Source organism: Scomber scombrus, chromosome 23 (assembly GCF_963691925.1).
Source record: "Scomber scombrus chromosome 23, fScoSco1.1, whole genome shotgun sequence".
Classification (NCBI taxonomy): domain Eukaryota; kingdom Metazoa; phylum Chordata; class Actinopteri; order Scombriformes; family Scombridae; genus Scomber; species Scomber scombrus.
The window spans coordinates 1350852-1369301 of NC_084992.1; the positions used below are offsets into that span (position 1 = coordinate 1350852).

The window sequence follows — 18450 nt, forward strand, 5'->3', positions numbered from 1 at the left end:
ATACCCTCCTTTAACGTCTATTTTACTCTAAATGGGAACAAAATTTACAAAAATGAACATCACGATGTATTGACCCAGACTTAAAACTGGCAATTGAGACCATAAACTGATTAAAAAAGTATTTTACTGAGCTAATAAATCCAATGAGAAGTTGGGTCACTTGATCATATTGACTTCTTTTTTATAGCCAGTAGTAGTAGTAGTATACCCCCCTGCTGGCCATCAGAGAGAACGCAGGTTTAAAAGCACCAACTTAACCCAAGTTTTTTCTCACAATGTTAACTGTTAAATATCTACAATGTACTCCTTTACCTTACCTTTTTTAAAACTATTATTTGTTTCTTTAACCGTGTAATAACTCGAGGGTTGAACAAGGTAAACATAGAGAGCGATGATGTGTCCACACCCCAGACATTTCTTTCTTCCTGCTCATCCATCCATACTTTAAATTCCTCTGCATGGGTGGGGGTGGGGGTTGAGGTTGGATGGGGGCATCATCAGCAAGTGTGTGTTTTTATATTTATATCCTGTGTCAGCCAGTCATTGGGGTGGAACATGCATGCTTCAGTTAGCAATTATCTTCACAAAAATACACACACGCACGCATGTCCCACTAATGTCAAATCCAACAGGCGGGGACCCTCGCCTGTTGGATTTGACATTAGTGGGACATGTGTGTGCATCTTATTCAAACATGTCAATAATTATACATAACATTCTGACTGTTTTTTAATCTAAAGATTTCATGTCTCATTAAATCTTTATATCCACAAAATCAATTATGTAGCACACACCCACTGACCCAGTTTTAACTCAGGTTTCCTCCTTCTTGAACATCATGCGCCTCGTCAAAGAGAAACCTGAATAAAAACACAATTTCCTTTTGTTTTTTTCTTCTATTGTATCACTAACTGGAGCCTCTATTGTTTTCTGTTTCTTTTTTATCTTTCAGGTCTTTTGTGCTTCTTCATCTTCTGTTTTCCCTGGTGAATCATGTCTTCCTCCTCCTCCTCCACTTCCTCCTCTTCCTCCTCCTCCTCCGCCGAGCTGCCCTACTTTTGTCCTCGCTGTGGCGACGAGTGTCGGTTCTCGTCCGTACCTGAGCTTCGCGCTCACCTGGTCAGCCGACACACCTACGAGACCCTGCTGGTGCTTTCACAGGTGAGCCGGTTCCCACAGCTGATTCATATTGATGATAATAATGATACAATGTGGCGTTTATTGTTGTTTAAAATATGGGTCACATCAATCAATCAAACTTTATTTATATAGCGTCTTTCATACAGGTCGATGTTGTATTTGAAGTGCTTCACAGTTGATTGACAAGCTGATAATAAGACAGAACAAGTGACAACATTAAGAAAATAAGCAAAAATAATTAAAAATAAGAGTGATAAAAATGTAAATAAATAAAGTCAAATAAATACTAAGATCATTGAGGTCAGTATTCAAACACTAGAGGCTAGTTAACTTGTTACTAGTACTGTTTAAGACCTGCTCAGATTTTGTTATAAGACACTAGACATTGTTATTAATCCACTTATTAAATAGTAAATGGAGGCAAAAATATCCTTCAAAATAATCTAAAAAAATGTTTTTTAAATATTGAATTATGTTGGCAAATTCAAATTTGTGCAGCCCCTACCATGACAATCAAATGATTATATGTCTTGTATCTGTTATGTATTTGTTAACCATGTCTCTGTTTAAACAGTAAATACACAGTAGGAGAATAAATCAATTCACCAAACTGAACCTTAATCCAACCACAGACCTCTCAGCATTAACCTTTGTCACATTTCAGACTCGGGTTAGGAGCTCCAGACCTGGAACTCTCCTCCCACTCCCCGGCCCTGCTGTATCCCAAAATCAGAGCTCTTCTCTGGACATGGAGCCCCACAGCCTCCCCCTGCCGCTGGCCTGCCTGGATCTGGCCTCGTCATCCGCCTCGGTTCAGCTGCTCAGGGAAATGTTCAGCCCGTCAGATCGCGCTCTTCCTACCTCCTCAGGACATACAGAGGACCCCTCCACTGCTCTGGCTCTCCCCGGCTCTTTGGAGCCTTTTACTGGGAAGAATCTGGGCGAGCTGGGAGTCCAGCTGGGCCTGGAGTTCGGGCTGTCGGTGGGGATCGGGCTGGAGGAGAGGCTCGGGCTGGGACTGGATCGGAAAATCGCCCGGACCTTCGCAGAGGTGGAGGAGAGGGTGACCCGGCGCGTGGGCCGACTGAGGGTGGAGCTGCAGAGGAGGGACACGGAGCTGGAGAGAGAGAAGAGAGACGGAGAGCGACTGAGGAGAGAGAAACAGGAAGTGGAGGAGAGGGCGACGTTCCTGTTCAGACAGGTGGGAGGAGCTGTGAGAAATAATATAAATACATGTTTCTGGACAGATAATATTTAAAAAACACTGTGATTATTGTTCCATCAGGTCTCTGCTGCCATGGAGATGATGGAGAGATTAAAGAACGACCTGGAGGGAAAAGAAAAGAAGCTGATTGAACGACAACAGTCAGTAACTCACCACTGGATCCAATGTTCTGTTCATTTTTGTTTAATATAATTAGAATAATCAGCCTTTTGATTATGAGCCAGCGGCACAACTGAAAATATGCTGGATTGTTCTACAGCACCACATTTAATTTGAATAATAATAACAACAGTCAACAGTATAATATCTTTATATAACATCTGGATCATTATGCAGTATGAATATTCAGCGATCTGCAGCTCCTAATGAACCGAACAGAGAAACACAACATGATGCAGACAGAGGACACGTCATGTTTAGTCTGCCTCACTGGACACACACACACACACACACACACACACACACACACACACACACACACACTGTCAGCTGTGGTCTGCTGTGATGATAAATATAAGATGACAGTGAGGCACACTGGCCCTGAGGGGGGTGTGTGTGTGTGTGTGTGTGTGTTTGTGAGGTCAGCGGGTTTCATGTATCTGCATGCATCTAAATGTTGTTGTTGACATTTCGTGCTGTGTTTTGTTATTATCTGTACAAGAATAATGAATTATGTAACATAAGACATATATTATTATTATTATTATTAAACAGCTGTTTTGTGTGTTTGTGCAGAATCACCACACATTATCAGGTGTTCCTATTATTTTGTCCTCCCCTTCATGTTAATTTATCAGTGATTCTGTGTGTATGTGTTAGTGTATTTTACATTTTGACGTGTGTGTTTTACAGAGAGATGGTGGACATCGAGCATTTTCTGAGAGAGACGGCAGAGAAAGAAGCTGCAGCCAAATCCAGACTGCAGGTGAAGCTGCAGATCCTCTAATACTGGTTACTTAAAGGGCAAAATGCTTTTTTATTATTGTTGTTGTTGTTGTTATTATTACTGAGCGTGAGACAAACTCATGGATGTCAGATTAGCTTAATTTAGCTTTAAATAACAACAGCTCTCAAAAGTAGTGAAATTCAGCTTTTACACTTCTCCAGAGATACGTGGCTCATTTAACTTCAACAACACATTGTGATTTATAACTTCCCAAATATAAACTAATTACAAAGAAATTATATATCAAACTTCAATATCTTGTTTACCTGATTTTATATGTGTGTGGTATATATCATTTATATGTTTAGGTTAGCTAAATGTTCAATTTAGTGGCAACAACTTATTTGAATAATTAATCTTAATAGAAGTAATATTTAATGTTTAATTTAGCAAGTAAATTAGTTTGGTTCAGCTTACAGTTCATTTCAGTGGTTACGACAGATTGTTTCACATTAGCTAACGGTTAGGATAAACAACATAAACAGTTTGGTTTAACAATTCAGTTTAGTGAGTTAAATGTTCTTTAGCTTAATCGAACAGTTTAGCAGTTAAAATTATAAGGTTCACGTTAGCTAACAGTACAGTTAAGCTAACAGCAAATACAGATTGGTTCAGTATAGCCAAGTATAAAGTTTAGCAGCTCTAACAGTTTCAGGTTAGCTAACAGTAAATCTTACTGGGTATGACAGAGGGATAGCAAATACCATTTAGCAGTTAATATAATTTGGTTTGAGGTAGGTGAGTCGTGTTTTTAGTGTTTTGTTTAGTGGCTACAACAGATTGAGTCATGTTAGCAAACTTTTAAAGCTATTCGACTTCCACATTGTTTCCATGGCAACGCTACTTTTTGTTCCTGGAGTCTTTGGAGCCAGCGCATCATATTTATTTATACGTTTTAAATATCATTGCGTTTTGTTTTGGTTTCAGGTTTTCATCGAGACGTTGTTGGAGCGCGCCGACCGAGCCGAGCAACACTTACTGCTGCTCAGCTCTGACACACACCAACACAACCATCACTACACACACCGCCACGACAAACACACACACCCGGATGCGTACGCCGACCCGTACGCACCCACACCCGGCCGAGTGGGACGCAGTCTGGACGGCAGCACCGACGACATCATCACGAACAAGATGCAGGGAACGTTCAGCAACCGGGTGAGAAGAAGAAAACCTTAACATCTGGAATATAAAAATAATATAAAATAAATAAAAAGTGATGATGTGATTTAGGAAAATGGTTGATTGTGATGTTAAATATGTGTAAGTTGGGGCTGATTGGCTGAAACATATAAAATGGTCCATGGCCGATCAGAATTAACTCTAACTCTCCTTATTATCTCCTTTCTCTCTCACTCTTGCTCTTGCTCTTCTTCTTCGCCCTCCTGTTCTTCCTCCAGAGGAGTTACAGTGTTTCAGGCTCCTACAAACTGGGAGAGCAGCTGTACAGCCACCATCACTACAGGTACAATAACATAGGCCATAACTACTTCTGTTGGACGATATATTCTCCCAGAAATAATGGTGATAAACGATATTATTGTCATTTTTAGACTATTTTATGCCACAATTGCAGTTAATGTGGTAATATTGGTTTAAATACCATAAATACTTTCCTATTTGAGAGGTGCCAAGACCACTAGTTTCACCTTAATCATTTACACCATACATACAGTCTACATACATGGTCCACACACCCATACCTACAGTCTACATTAACACATATCTCCTTGTCCTCCAGCAGTCTTTCAGGTCGAATGAGGACCTTGTCTCTGGGTTCGGGGGGGTGGGACGGAGACGGTGGGTCGGCCCAACACCTCCACCACTCCCAACACCATCACTTCGCTCCGTCCTCCTGGTGTCGGAGAGACAGAGGAGGAGACGTGAGGAGAGAGAGGCAGTGGTATGTAAAGAGATTAAATACATAAATATAGTCCAATCCAAATGAAGCACAGAGCTGCATTGTTGGAAATGTAGGCACCAGGTTTTGAAGTAGAAGAAGCATCATCGTCTTTTACATCATTGTCCTTTTTCTCCTTTGTTGTCTTTCAGGCCTGGGGAGGGAGGATGGGGGGGTACGTGGAGTAAAAGAGGCCGACGTCACTACAGCACAGAGGAAGAAGAAGAGGAGGAGGAAGACGACGAAGATGAAGACGAGGAGGGTTTATGGAGCAGCACTGAGATGAGGAAGCTCGTCTTCGCCAGGACTCACACACCTGGATCGGACATCCTCTCCTCCCTCAACTCCACCCCCTCCCGTTGTCACGGTAACCGTCAGCTGGTCGCGGACACCCTGAGGCTGAGGGCGGGGCTCTTCTGCGTCTTCCCGTATTTGGACGTGCGCTCGTTGCTGCGTGCGGCCGAGGTGTGCTCCGATTGGCGGTTCGTCGCCCGTCACCCGGCGGTCTGGACGCGACTCCGCCTGGAGAACGCCAGAGTGTCATCGGAGGTAGAGGAGCCTTCATCTTCATCATCATCATGGTCATCATAAAGCTGTCACTTATAACATCAGGTTTTTACAGTTTAATCTAAATGTGTGTGTGTGTGTGTGTGTGTGTGTGTGTGTGTGTGTGTGTGTGTGTGTAGTTCCTGACCACCCTTTCTCAGTGGTGCACTCAGACTCAGTTGGTGGTTCTCGACAACCTGAAACCTCGAAGCAGACGAGCCGATGAGACGCGAGAGGATTACCACAGAAACACACGGTAAAACACACACACAAAAACACATACACACACACACACACACACACAGTTCTCAGGGATTAACGCTCAGAAGCGGGGAATTTAACAGCTTTTCTTATCTTATTAAAATGACAAAAATATGCGTGTTGCTGTGGCAACTGCATCTAATTTCAGTTTGGCTGTCGTCTGATTGGTCAGAACTGAGTAGATAAAGATGTGAAGCTGAAGGCATTAATGAAGACGTTACTGAGGTTGGACAGGTTGCATTGTGGGTATTGTAGTTGAACTGTGTGTGTGTGTGTGTGTGTGTGTGTGTGTGTGTGTGTGTGTGTGTGTGTGTGTGTGTGTGTGTGTGTGTTTAGAGGCAGTGTGGAGCCGGGGGTGGAGGCCCTCCTGAGGTCAGCAGGTGGCAGTCTGCTCCACCTATCCGTGACTCAGTGTCCTCACATCCTCACCGACAGGACGATGTGGCTCGCTAGCTGCTACTGCAGGAACCTGAACACCCTGACATACAGGTGAGTTACTTGTCTGTTTACTGGGGATGTGGCATTAAAACCAAAGAGCCAAATAATTGTTCTCAGAGAAACTTCCAGAAAGTAAAGGATAATGTTGTCAGGTGTGAAATATGTGGAGCAGAGTTGAGCTATGGTGGTTTCACATGGACAAAAAACTGCTGTGATGGTTACTGAGGGAGACGGACCTGACGCTAATCACCAAACTAGTCAGGTCAACATTTTGAACAGCTTTTCAAAAATGTGACAAAAGTCTCAGAGAAAAAGCTAACGTTACGTCTCTCATTGCTAACATGATGGTAAAGGAAATGCTCAGCGTTGTTTATGACGGGGAGAAAAAATTCCACGCTGTTATATTTGTAAGCCTGTAAGATTTATTCTTTTAATTATTGTGTTTCTGTAAAGAAATGAAGGCTGAATATCATTTAAATTAATATAAGTTTAGCAGTTAAAGCTTGTTTGTTATGAATATTAAAAGGTATTTTTTGATGCATTATCTGTTTAGCTCTTGTGAATGTCGGCATGAATATTGGGTTATTCGTCGGTTATACCCACCATGAAAACATGAGCTCATGCACATCCCTTCTGTCTACCTGTGTGTTTACAGGAGTTCTTCAGACCCTCTCGGTCATGAGGTCCTCTGGGCTCTGGGTGCAGGCTGCAGGAACATCAGCAGCCTGCAGGTGGCGCCGGCTCACCCCTGGTCAGTGCAGATACACTTCTGTTGTTATTGCTGGATTTTAACCATTTATTGTGCATTTTAGTTAAAGTTATCAGTTCTCAAAGTGTTTCTTTTCTTTTTTAGCCAACAGCCGACTCGTTTCGGAAACCGTTGCCTGCAGACGATTGGTCGATGCTGGCCCCTCCTCCGCTCGCTGTGTGTGGGCGGAGGCGGCTGTGGCACTCAGGGATTGGCTGCTGTTGGTGAGTGACAGCTGAGATTTTTTACTCATACTTATTCTCTGTCACACTTGTCTGTATATTCTATTCAAATACAAATCATGAGTATAATTAATCTTCTTCATACTGTTTAACTCTCCTATCGTCCTCCTGGGTCAAATTGACCCCGTCTGTTCTGACTGTTCCTTCTTTCCTTCCTTCCTCCCTCTTTCTTTAATTTTTCCTTCGTTCTTCTCCTCCTTCCCTCTTTCTTTGCTCCCTCCTCCTTCCATACTTCTTTCCTCACTTCCTTCCATCCTTCCTTCCATGCTTCCTTCCTTCCTTCCTCCCTTCCTTCTCTCCTGACTTCCTCCCTCCTTACTCCTTTCCTTCCTTCCTTCCTTCCTTCCTTCCTTCCTTCCTTCCTTCCTCCCTCCATCCCTCCTTTCCTCCCTCCCTCCCTCCCTCCCTCCTTACTCCTTTCCTTCCTTCCTTCTTTCCTCCCTTCCTCATCCCTTCCTCCTGTCCTTCCTTGACCGGAGGACAACAGGAGGGTTAATTTGACTTTAAAACATTGTGATATTTTATATAGTATAGTAGGTTTTCCAGTTTCAGCGATAACAGTACAGTTAACAGTCAAAGTAATGGTCAGACACAATTATAAAATAATAGTAATAATAATTTTATTGTTGTCAATTTTTATTTATTGTACACAGAAGGTATAAAAAGACAATCACACAAATAAAACAACTGCATAACAGACACAGTTTAAATAAAATCCTCCATAAGGTAAATCTTAGTTAAAAAGTAAAAAAAAAAAGCAGATAAATTTAAGTGATTCCTTCTTGATTTTTCACATTTATTTAAGAAGGTAGCGATGTGTAAAATAATGGACACATTATGTTTATTATCTGTGAGCAGTGCGTAGCTGTGCTCACCTCCAGATGTTGGAGTTGGAGCGTATTACCGACCTCGGCCTGCAGGCGGCGACAGAGCTGTGCAAAGTTGGACTAGAGAGTCTGGAGACGCTGATCCTGACACACACACCTGTCAGCGGGCAAGCCATCCTGCACTTCCACAGTGAGACACACACACACACACAGACACACACACACACACACACATACACACACACACACAGACACACACACACACACACACACACACACACACACACACACACACCTGTCAGCGGGCAAGCCATCCTGCACTTCCACAGTGAGACACACACACACACACACACACACACACACACACACACACACACAGGTACTGATTATCATCCCGACAGGTAACTGATTAACAGAGTGTGTGTCTGCAGGTGTGTGTGAGAACATCAGGTCCATCGTGGTCGAGGTCTCAGTGGCTGATTACTTTGAGGAGCCGGACACTCAGGAAGCTCAACACCTGTTTGAAGAGATTGTCGGCACTCTGAAGGTGAGTTTGTGTTATATAATAAAACCTTTATAACACATAAGATTAAAGACATCATACTGTGTTTTATGTTGTGTATACAGGGGTCAATGAGGTTGTTTGTGTCCATGTGGTTTAGTTTAAATTTAAAGGGTTAAAATGTGAAAATAAACGTATGAATAACTTGCACACATTCTTTTTTTGTGGACCCAGCATCAAATTTCTGCTTTTAATCCATTTAGAGAGAATATATTAGAGGATTATGGCAAAAATGTCTAAGTGGTGTAACCATAAAAACTTTGTACCAAATAATTCATCTTGTTTAAAAACAGTAAATTGTCAATAAAACACCATATCAACTAGTTTGGCATGATCTTACATTATAACTTTTATATTAAATAAAGGTAATGGAATACAATTGTTCTAAATATTACATTTACTCTGGTTACCATGGAGATCAGGAGACATTTACATGTTTTAAATGAAGTCATTATTAGTATAAGTCCACTTAAATACACTGTAGGTGATAAAATATGTAATATTTATCATTCTACTCTTTCTTTCTTTCTGTCTTCTTCCTCCTTTTCTTTCTTTCTTTTTTTCTTTCTTTTTTTCCCTCCTTTCTTTCTTTCTTCACCTTTTTCTTTTTTTCTCTTTCTTTCTTTCTTTCTCTCTTTTCTTTCCTCCTTTTTCTCTTTCTTTCCTTTCTACCCTCCTTTCTTTCATACTTTCTCTCTTTTTCTTTCCTTTCATTCTTTTTCTTTCTTTCTTTCTTTCTTTCTTTCTTTCTTTCTTTCTTTCTTCACCTTTTTCTTTCTTTCTCTCTTTTCTTTCTTTCTTTCCCTTTTCTTTCATCATTTATTTTCTTCCTCCCTTTTCTCTTTCTCTCTAGGAGGATAAAATATGTAATATTTATCATTATTTTGTGGTTACACCATTTGACATTTTCAGGAGCATTCAGTCTTACTTTTGGTTAAAAAAAATGGTGCAAATGTCATTTCAAACCTGATGCTGCTTTTAAAATTATTTTTAACATATTTTTGAATTGCTCATCTTACCAACCCTTATTTGTCACTGACCCATTTATATATGTTTGTTCTTCAGGTTCTTCAGAAGCGTCCCGGCCTGTGTGACGTTCTGCAGGTTAAAGCTGATGGATGCTGCTGACCTCAACACACGAAAACCTTTAAACCACTAATCTGACATTTAATTGTAAATCCAACCTTTAAAGCCTAGTGTGTGAAACCCTTAAACAGCCACAGTGAGGACCAGACACAATGTCCTCTCTAACAAAGGTCTAAAACTCAAACTACACCTCACAAAGATGGAAATAAAACTCCCAAAACTCTGACATTTCAGTCACTCAGCAGGTTATAACATTTGTTACGGGTAAAGTGAAGAAAGTATGAACTCATCAGATGGTCGCCGGTTTTCTTTGCTGCTCTTTGACAGAAATGTTCGAGTTATGAGAGTTGAACTTCCAGGAACATAGAAACCTCTACGAAAGCCGGAAAAACACTTTATTTTACACTTAAATGTTTCACACAACCTCTTCTTCCACATTTAAGTGTTGATTTGCACTATTCTCCTCTAACACGACCCTTTGCCTAAATTTATTAATACAATTTCTTTATTCCACTTTTATTATCACGTTTTTACTCACTTTTGAACCTTTACTAATCCCTCAATTTCTGCTAATGAATCCAATTTAACCTCAAGACATTTTTGTTGTTTAACAGAATTAAATTCTCTGAAACGCAGATCTACTAAACTTTAAAATAACCCTTAATTCTCTCTTAACAGACCCTTACTTTTACTAACTTACCCTTAACAGCACAAAGGGTTCCCTAATTGATGTCCTGAAGTTGTAGAAAACCCCCTTTAATCTTTAGCTTTACCTTTTTAAAAAAAAATGCACACACACATATGCACAAGTATTTTTGCACACTGACTCATTTACACCAAAGACATCAATCAATCAGTCTATCAATCAATCAATCAATCGATCGATCAGAGTTGCAGATGTGTTGGAGATCATTGTCCTCATGAAACCTACAGGTGCTACATGTGTCGTTTACCATCAATAAATCGTATTTCTCTTCAGTTTTTGGAGACTTTTGTGTCATTAATGATCGAACAGGCAGAGGGCGCCGTTCTGCCAGATATAATACAGGAACAAAGGACGTAAGTAATCCATAGACTGTATATTAGAAATGGACGTAACATCCGTGACGTCACCCATTGATTTGTGGACTGCTGCTCGGAGGCCAATAGTATCGGATCTGAGCAGCGCCATCTTGAAAATTTCCGGTGCATGCTGGGAAAAATAAAAACAGGGATTCTACTTATATGGGCATCAGGAGGAGCATGAGGCGCCCTCCTGAACCTGTGAACCAATCAACCTGTCAATCAAGACGTAGCCACGCCCTAATGCATACCCTGCTTTATCGTCAAATATAAAATCAGGGAGGCCAAAATGTCCCAAATGAACATCATACTGCATTGAAGAAGATTGAGACCATAAACACATTTTGAAAACGTTTACTGAGGTTAGAAATCAAGTGAGAAGTTGGTGAATTCTCCATTGACTTGTATAGAGACGGAAGTCCTTTTGACACCAAAACGGTCGCCCCCTGGTGGCCTTTTGGTAGAATGCAGTTTTAAGTTACTTCCGCGTTGGCCTCATTTCAGAGGACCAGAACTCCCCGCCTGAAGTAATCCCATTTTTACTTAATAGAAACCTCCTTAATGTTGCTGAACAGACTCACGACTGTCCTGATAATTAAACCATCATATAGTTTAATGTTAATGTTAATTAGAGGAGATCAAATGTGTCTGGCTTATAATCATTGCATAATACTTAAGTCAGTCTTTTTCTGCTGGTCATACAATATCAATCTTAAGGTTTCTTTTAAACAAGAGTCAAGGTAATTCTTTAGATCAAAGGTGTCAAACATTAGGCCAGTGGGCCAGAACCGGCCCGCCAAAGAGGTCTAACCCGGCCCACTTGATAAGAAGAATGATGCCAGGTTTCAGGAGCTAAAGTTAAACTGTGAGGATCCTACTTCATATAAAATGCTGCTTCAGAGGGTTTTTTCCCTTAATGAGGTATTTAAAACATTTATATATTGAACATCAGCTTCTGTGCAAAATAATCTGAAAAAAGACAGATTAGAGACATAATATCATTGGAAATGCTCATTTTTCTAAGACATACCAGGCTGTAAATAAATGGTTTATTATAGTAAAGTTATATTACATATTATATATATATAATTTATAGGTTATTATGCAATGGTTTTACTTTTCTAACCCACTTGAGATCAAATTCAGCTGTATGTGGCCCCTGACCTATATACAGATAGATTACACAGCTGTAATCATATAAAACATGTCAAATTATAATTTCTGACATATACTGTACATTAATAAGGACTTTAACATTTCATTATATCTGCTTTTAACTGCATTACAGTGTGTTATAAATGATTTATTACCTCTTTATGTGCTGAATCACTGATGTAACCACGGTTCTGGGATTTTTTAGTGACCGCCACAGAGATTTTATGTAAAAGCTGGATTTTCAAACAGCTGGAGTATAATTATAAAGTACTAAATACTAAATTAAAATACAAATACTGGAGCAAATGTGTTTTCACCATTGAATATATAACAGTACAAACTTTAAATCTGGGTTAAAAGACCTTCAACAACAAAAAAAATATATATATTTGTCTGTTTTTTAGGCTCTTTATTAAAAACACCAAGTCTGATTTATTTTAGCTTTTATTTGAATGTTGATCATCAGGAAATCAGGAACTTTTTTATTATAATAACTGAGACAGAAACCTCAGCTTCAATCTGACCTTTCACCCAAATTACGATTTCCGAACTCGGAAACCCTCAAATCAAAGACGTCACTTTATACTACCATGTTTACTGTGTGTGTGTGTGTGTGAGAGAGATAAAGCGAGCTGAGATAAGCACCAGGGGGACGAAGGTCAAAGTTTGTAGTCAGATGAGTGTTGCGCTCTGTACCGGCATGTTGGACAATGTGTGTATTTTAACTCTTATTTATGTGTATTAGGGTTTAGAAAGTGTGTGTGTGTGTGTGTGTGTGTGTTACGGTCACAATGGTTTTCCTCAGACGGACCAGACTGCTTCGCTACCTGCTGCTGTCGGCCATGTTGGCTCTGCTCCTCTTCATCAGCTCCATCTGGCTACGTGAGTGTTTGCTGAAACTGGTCGGCCATGTTCCGTTACCATGGAGATAATATGAATTTTACAGCTGTGACGATTAGTCGATTAATCAATCAGTCGCCAGCTATTAAATTAATTGCCAATAGTGTAGATAATTCATTGTTTGGTGTCATGTTGTAAGAGGAAGATGGTAAAATTCACTGATTTCAGCTTCTTAAATGTGAATATTTTCTGGTTTCTTTCATCCTTTATGACAGTAAACTGAATATTTCTTGGATTGTGGACAAAACAAGACATTTTTAACTACTTTATAGCATTTTATGGGCCAAACAACTAATTGATTGATTGATAAAATAATAGTTTTTATAGGTTTATGTTATAAAGTACATGAGTTGTACCGCCATCGCCCCCTAGTGGTGAGTAAAGGTAGAGTTGTTTTTTTTTTTTAATATTGTAAAACCCGAAGTGTGAACATGCTGGTGGCATTAAAGGAGAAGTCAGTGCCTCACCATATTCATTAAGATTCATTGTTTTGGAAGCTTAAATGTCTATAAAATGTTCTGCTAATCTATGAAGTACATGTAAGATATTTTTTACTGGATAAGAGAAAAAACACTGATGGAAATCTGGTCGCTAGCCAAAGTTCTGGATGTCAACAACCAATAACAGCTGCTTTAATGAAAACAGAAAGTTTATTCTAGAAATCTGACTCAATGTTAAGTTATAAATGCATTTTCTGTATTTGTAGTTGTTGTTGTTTCTGTTTCTCTTCAGCTCAGGGTGGAGTCAGAGAGTGTGGCAGCGCCTGGCAGCCATGTTTGAGTTTTGACCGCCAAGCAGTAAGACTAACACACACATACGCACATACGCACACACACACACACACACACACACACACAAACACACACACACACACACACACACACACACATTGTCCTTTTCATTATGCACCTCCATATATAAGAAAACTAAATAAAGTTTACCTTAAAAGAAAAGAGAAAAAAAGTGCTAATTAAAATAAGTAAGTGGCAATCTAGAATGAACAGGCCTGGTCTTAATTAAAAGGATGTTCATAGACGTTCCATTTAAAGTTGAGTCCTTCTGTACTAGTGAGGACTCCCACTGACAACCTAAACTCTGAAACCAAGTCTTAACCTTCTAAAAGCCTTTTAAAGCAGAACTGTACCCTTCTTTAAATAAAAAACCTTCTCCACGCTACCAAAGATATACTGTAAGTCTGTAGAGGAATGCAGATGTCTCTTATTAATACATGTGTATTGTTATAATTGTTAATTTATAAACTTCATATTTTTATAATATAGTGGTGAGTAGCTAGTTTCTGACTTGTCTTTTTTTGTTTTTTGTTACTCTTGTTTAATATAGTTATGTTATTTATTTTAATATATAGTGCAGCTACAAAATCACTTGAATGGGCAAAATGTCCTCACTCGTGGTTTTAATCTATGGTCCCCACTTTGATACATAAACAGGAACACACACACACACACATACATAAAGTTATATTAAAAAACTTGTTTCCAGTAACTCATGTTTTTCTTTGCTTTCAGCCCGAGCCTCCATTGGTCCCTGCGGAGTGGGCGGGGCCAGGCAAAGCCCCGCCCATCATCCAGGAGTGTCCCGGCCAATCGTTTCAGGCCTGGCGTCTGCTGCTTTATTTAAAGTCGAGCCTGTCGGACGACGACAACGACATCCTGCTGGAGCCGTACCTCCAGAGCTGGGACCAACTCATCAAGTACGAACACAAAACCCTTTTTATTTTAACATTGAGCACATTTATAATAACTCATCTGCTGCAGTGTATAATTTACAAATAATTCAAAAGTATGATTGTTTAATATACTTAAATAGGACTCCGTAAACAAGTTAGTTCACTTCTTTCCTCAAACTATGACGATAACCTCATAATGTACAGTAAATATTAATATTTTTAATTTACCGTTATTGTTTAAATTTTTAATTTACTTTTTTTTGTAAGGTTATTTTCCCAGGCTGCATTTTTTTGTTTTGATGATGACCATTAATTACATTAACCCTTAAATACTGTTCAGGGTCAAATTTGTCCCATTTTTAAAATTAAAGAGCAGTAAAAACCTCCTAAACACATTTCCAGATAGGACCCAAAGTATACTATTTTATTTTATGTAAAGCTGATACACATTTTAATATGTTAGTTGTAATATGTAAGTTTTAACTGTGTTTATTTTTTAGAAAAAAAACAAAAATCAGCATTAAAATATTTTTGTTGTATTTTGTATAAAATGTTCTCCTGGACTATAAAACAGTGATTGATTTTGTCTTTTTTCCATAATATCTATAATCAAATATCTATTAATGACTGATGAGGAATGAATGAATCCGAATTGGTGTATAGAGACTAATAATGAGTCAGAATTGAACAGTATTTAAGGGTTAACTAATATCTGACTGTCCAACCCTTTAAAGAAGAAACCACCGATAGAAATAATAAATAAAGTATTAAAACCTTAAACTCTAAAACTTCAGAAACTCTGATATTCGTCTCTTCTCTTCTTCTTTTCAGCTTCATGGAGTCTTTGGGGACGATGGTCAGTTTATTCTCTCAGAAGGTGAAAGAAAAGATGGTGGTGATACGAGAGCTGTCACTCAAACACAGCAGAGAGGCTCATGGGAAACGTAGTCCGCCTGACTTCTCTGGACCAAAAACGCCGGTGAGACGTAAAAACCCAGTTAGATACGAACTCGTCTAATTTATGTTTAATCTCTAATCTGAGCAGCACGTTTAGTCTAGATGAACTTTATTAAAACCTTTCTTCCTTCCTTCCTTCATCCTCCCTTCCTTTCCTTTCTCCTTATTTTCCTTTCTTTCATTCTTTTCTTCCTTCCTTCTTTCTTTTTCTTTCTGTCTTTCTTTCCTTCCTTCCTTTCTTCTTTCCTTCATCCTTCCTTACTTCTTTCCTTCATCCTTCCTTCCTTCATCCTTCCTTTCTTCCTTCCTTCTTTCTTTCTTTCTTTCCTTCATCCTTCCTTACTTCTTTCCTTCATCCTTCCTTCCTTCATCCTTCCTTTCTTCCTTCCTTCCCGTCTTATGTCTTTCTTTCTTTCCATCCTACCATCTTCCATTCCTTTGTTGCTTCCTTCTTTCCATCCTTTCTTTCTTTCCTTCCTTCCTTCTTTCCTTCCCGTCTTGTCTTTCTTTTTTTCTTCTTTTATTCCTTTCTTCCTTCCTTCTTTCCTTCCTGTCTTATATTTCTTTTTTTCTTTTCTTTCCATCCTACCATCTTTCATTCCTTCCTTCCTTTCTTCCTTCCTTCTTTCCTTCCTTTCTTCCTTCCTTCTTTCCTTCCTTTCTTCCTTCCTTCTTTCCTTCCCATCTTGTGTCTCTTTCTTTCTTCTTTTCTTCCTTTCTTCTTTCCTTCCTTTCTTCCTTCCTTCTTTCCTTCCTTTCTTCCTTCTGTTTGTTCTTCCTTCCTTCCTTTCTTATTTCCTTTTCTTCCTTCTTTCCTTCCTGTCTTATATTTCTTTTTCTTTCTTTCTTTCCATCCTACCATCTTTCATTCCTTTCTTCTGTTTGTCCTTCCTTACCTCCCTCCCTCTCTCTTTCCTTCCTTCCTTCCCTCCTTCCCTCTTGTTAATAGTTGTTGGCATCGTGCCTTTAACTTCCTCCCTGATCTTCTTCCCTCTGCAGGCGTACCTCTCGGTTCGCTCCATGGTGGGGGCGGAGCTTAAAGCCGGCCTGGTCGACTTCTCTCGCCGAACAGATTCTGGCTGCCGGACGCTGCTGCGGCTTCATCGCTCGCTGCTGTGGCTGAAGCTGATGTTGGAGGGTTTGTCTGAAGGACCCGACGCTGACGGACGCTTCAAAACCCCCGGAGAGCTGAGCAGGTGAGACCGAGACAGAGTTAGTTCAGTTTGAACTGTCTGATTATTTTATTATATTTCTATTAATGCAGAAACAAAACAATAAATAGTGACTTTACTTCAGAGCCTGTTAAGAGACATTTATATAAAAAAGAGATTTATTGGCCAAATATGTTTACCTATTGGAGGAATTTGACTCTCAATCTTCAGAAAGATGCAAAAAAGATAATTAAACTAGAGCTGAGTTTCGTTAAAGAAGTTCTGAAACCAATCCAAGAATCCTTAAAGTGATTCTGATACCAGCTGAGTTCTTCATTAGATAATCATCATTCTTTTATTCGCTGTAACAGGCTTTAGAGCAGGGGGGTCAAACATGAGGCCTGTGGGCCAGAACCGGCCCGACGAGGGGTCCAATTTGGCCCACTTTCCTTCATGTCTTATTTTCCTTCCTTCCTTCCTTCTTTCCTTCTTTCCTGTCTTTTCTTTCTGTTTTTCTTTCTTTCTTTCTTCCTTCCTTCTGTCTTATTTTACTTTCTTCTTTCTTTCCTTCCTTCCTTCTTTACTTCCTTCCTGTATTTTCTTTTTGTTTTTCTTTCTTCCTTCCTTCTTGTCTTATTTTACTTTCTTCTTTCTTTTCTCCTTCCAACCAAAGTCTATTCAAAGATTCTCAGAAATAATAAAATAAAAGTATGAATTTGACTTTAATTTCATCAGCAGCACATTTTGTAAATCTACTCTCGAGTTTAACGTCTGTTTCCGTGTTTCATCTGTTTGTATTCGAATCTGAATGTTAACATTTAAAGTTCTCAGTTTGGTTTTAATCTCATCGTGCCTCTTTCTTCAGAGACGCCTACCGGGTGGCGTTGGCCCCCCATCACCCCTGGGTGCTCCGTCAGGCCGCAGAGTTCGTCTTCCTCGCTCTGCCGGACAGGAAGTACTTCCTGCAGCTGGTGTGTGTGGAGCGCACGGAGGAGGCGGCGCCCGTCCTGCGCGTCATCATCCACGCTCTGACGCTGGTGCACACGCGGACTCAGCGAATCCTGAGCGAGTACGACATGCTGGAGCTTCCCTGAACGCCACGAATCAACGACTGGACTGTACGAACTGAAGTGAACTATGTCGGAAAACCACGAACACTGACTGACGCTACATTTCTGTGTCAATACACTTTTTTTTTTATAAGCACTGTACTTTTAAGAAACTTTATAAATGCAGGAATAAAATAAGACTTTTTACCCTTTATTACATTTACATTTGACATTTAGTCATTTAGCAGACGATTTTATCCAAAGCGACTCACAAGGGAGAATAACATTCAAGCTACATTGCAACAGAGACATTAGTGTAACAATAAATAAATACATACTGCTAAGTAGTGCTCTTTCATTCTACCCCAGACATGCTCAATGATGTTCATGTCTGGTGACTGGGCTGGCCGGTCCTGGAGCACCTTGATCTTCTTCGCCTTGAGGAACTTTGATGTAGAGATGGAAGTATGCGATGGAGCACCATCCTGCTGCAAAATGTGACCCCTTTGATGGTTGGGAATGTAAGAGGTAGCTAATACTTGTTGATATTGCCTTCCACCCTGCA

General features: G+C 39.8%; 2 protein-coding genes across 2 annotated transcripts; both read left to right on the forward strand.

The window, feature by feature from the left end:
- Positions 1-1023: 1023 nt before the first annotated feature.
- Positions 1024-9966, forward strand: si:ch73-290k24.5 (F-box only protein 41; the record flags this gene model as incomplete). The annotated part of the gene is made up of 15 exons (XM_062445190.1): positions 1024-1161; positions 1805-2341; positions 2426-2505; positions 3218-3290; positions 4239-4472; positions 4715-4779; positions 5056-5217; positions 5367-5763; positions 5901-6016; positions 6358-6510; positions 7115-7210; positions 7313-7431; positions 8308-8466; positions 8708-8823; positions 9904-9966. Coding segments are annotated over 15 exons (2508 nt in total), but the record flags the coding sequence as incomplete, so codon positions are not given.
- Positions 9967-12811: 2845 nt separating this feature from the next.
- Positions 12812-18094, forward strand: LOC134006131 (ceramide-1-phosphate transfer protein-like). The gene is made up of 6 exons (XM_062445221.1): positions 12812-13023; positions 13774-13838; positions 14568-14752; positions 15560-15707; positions 16685-16881; positions 17702-18094. Exons 1-6 carry the CDS (start codon positions 12933-12935, stop codon positions 17928-17930), a joined length of 915 nt encoding a protein of 304 aa, XP_062301205.1. The 5' UTR covers positions 12812-12932; the 3' UTR covers positions 17931-18094.
- The last annotated feature ends 356 nt before the right edge of the window (positions 18095-18450 follow it).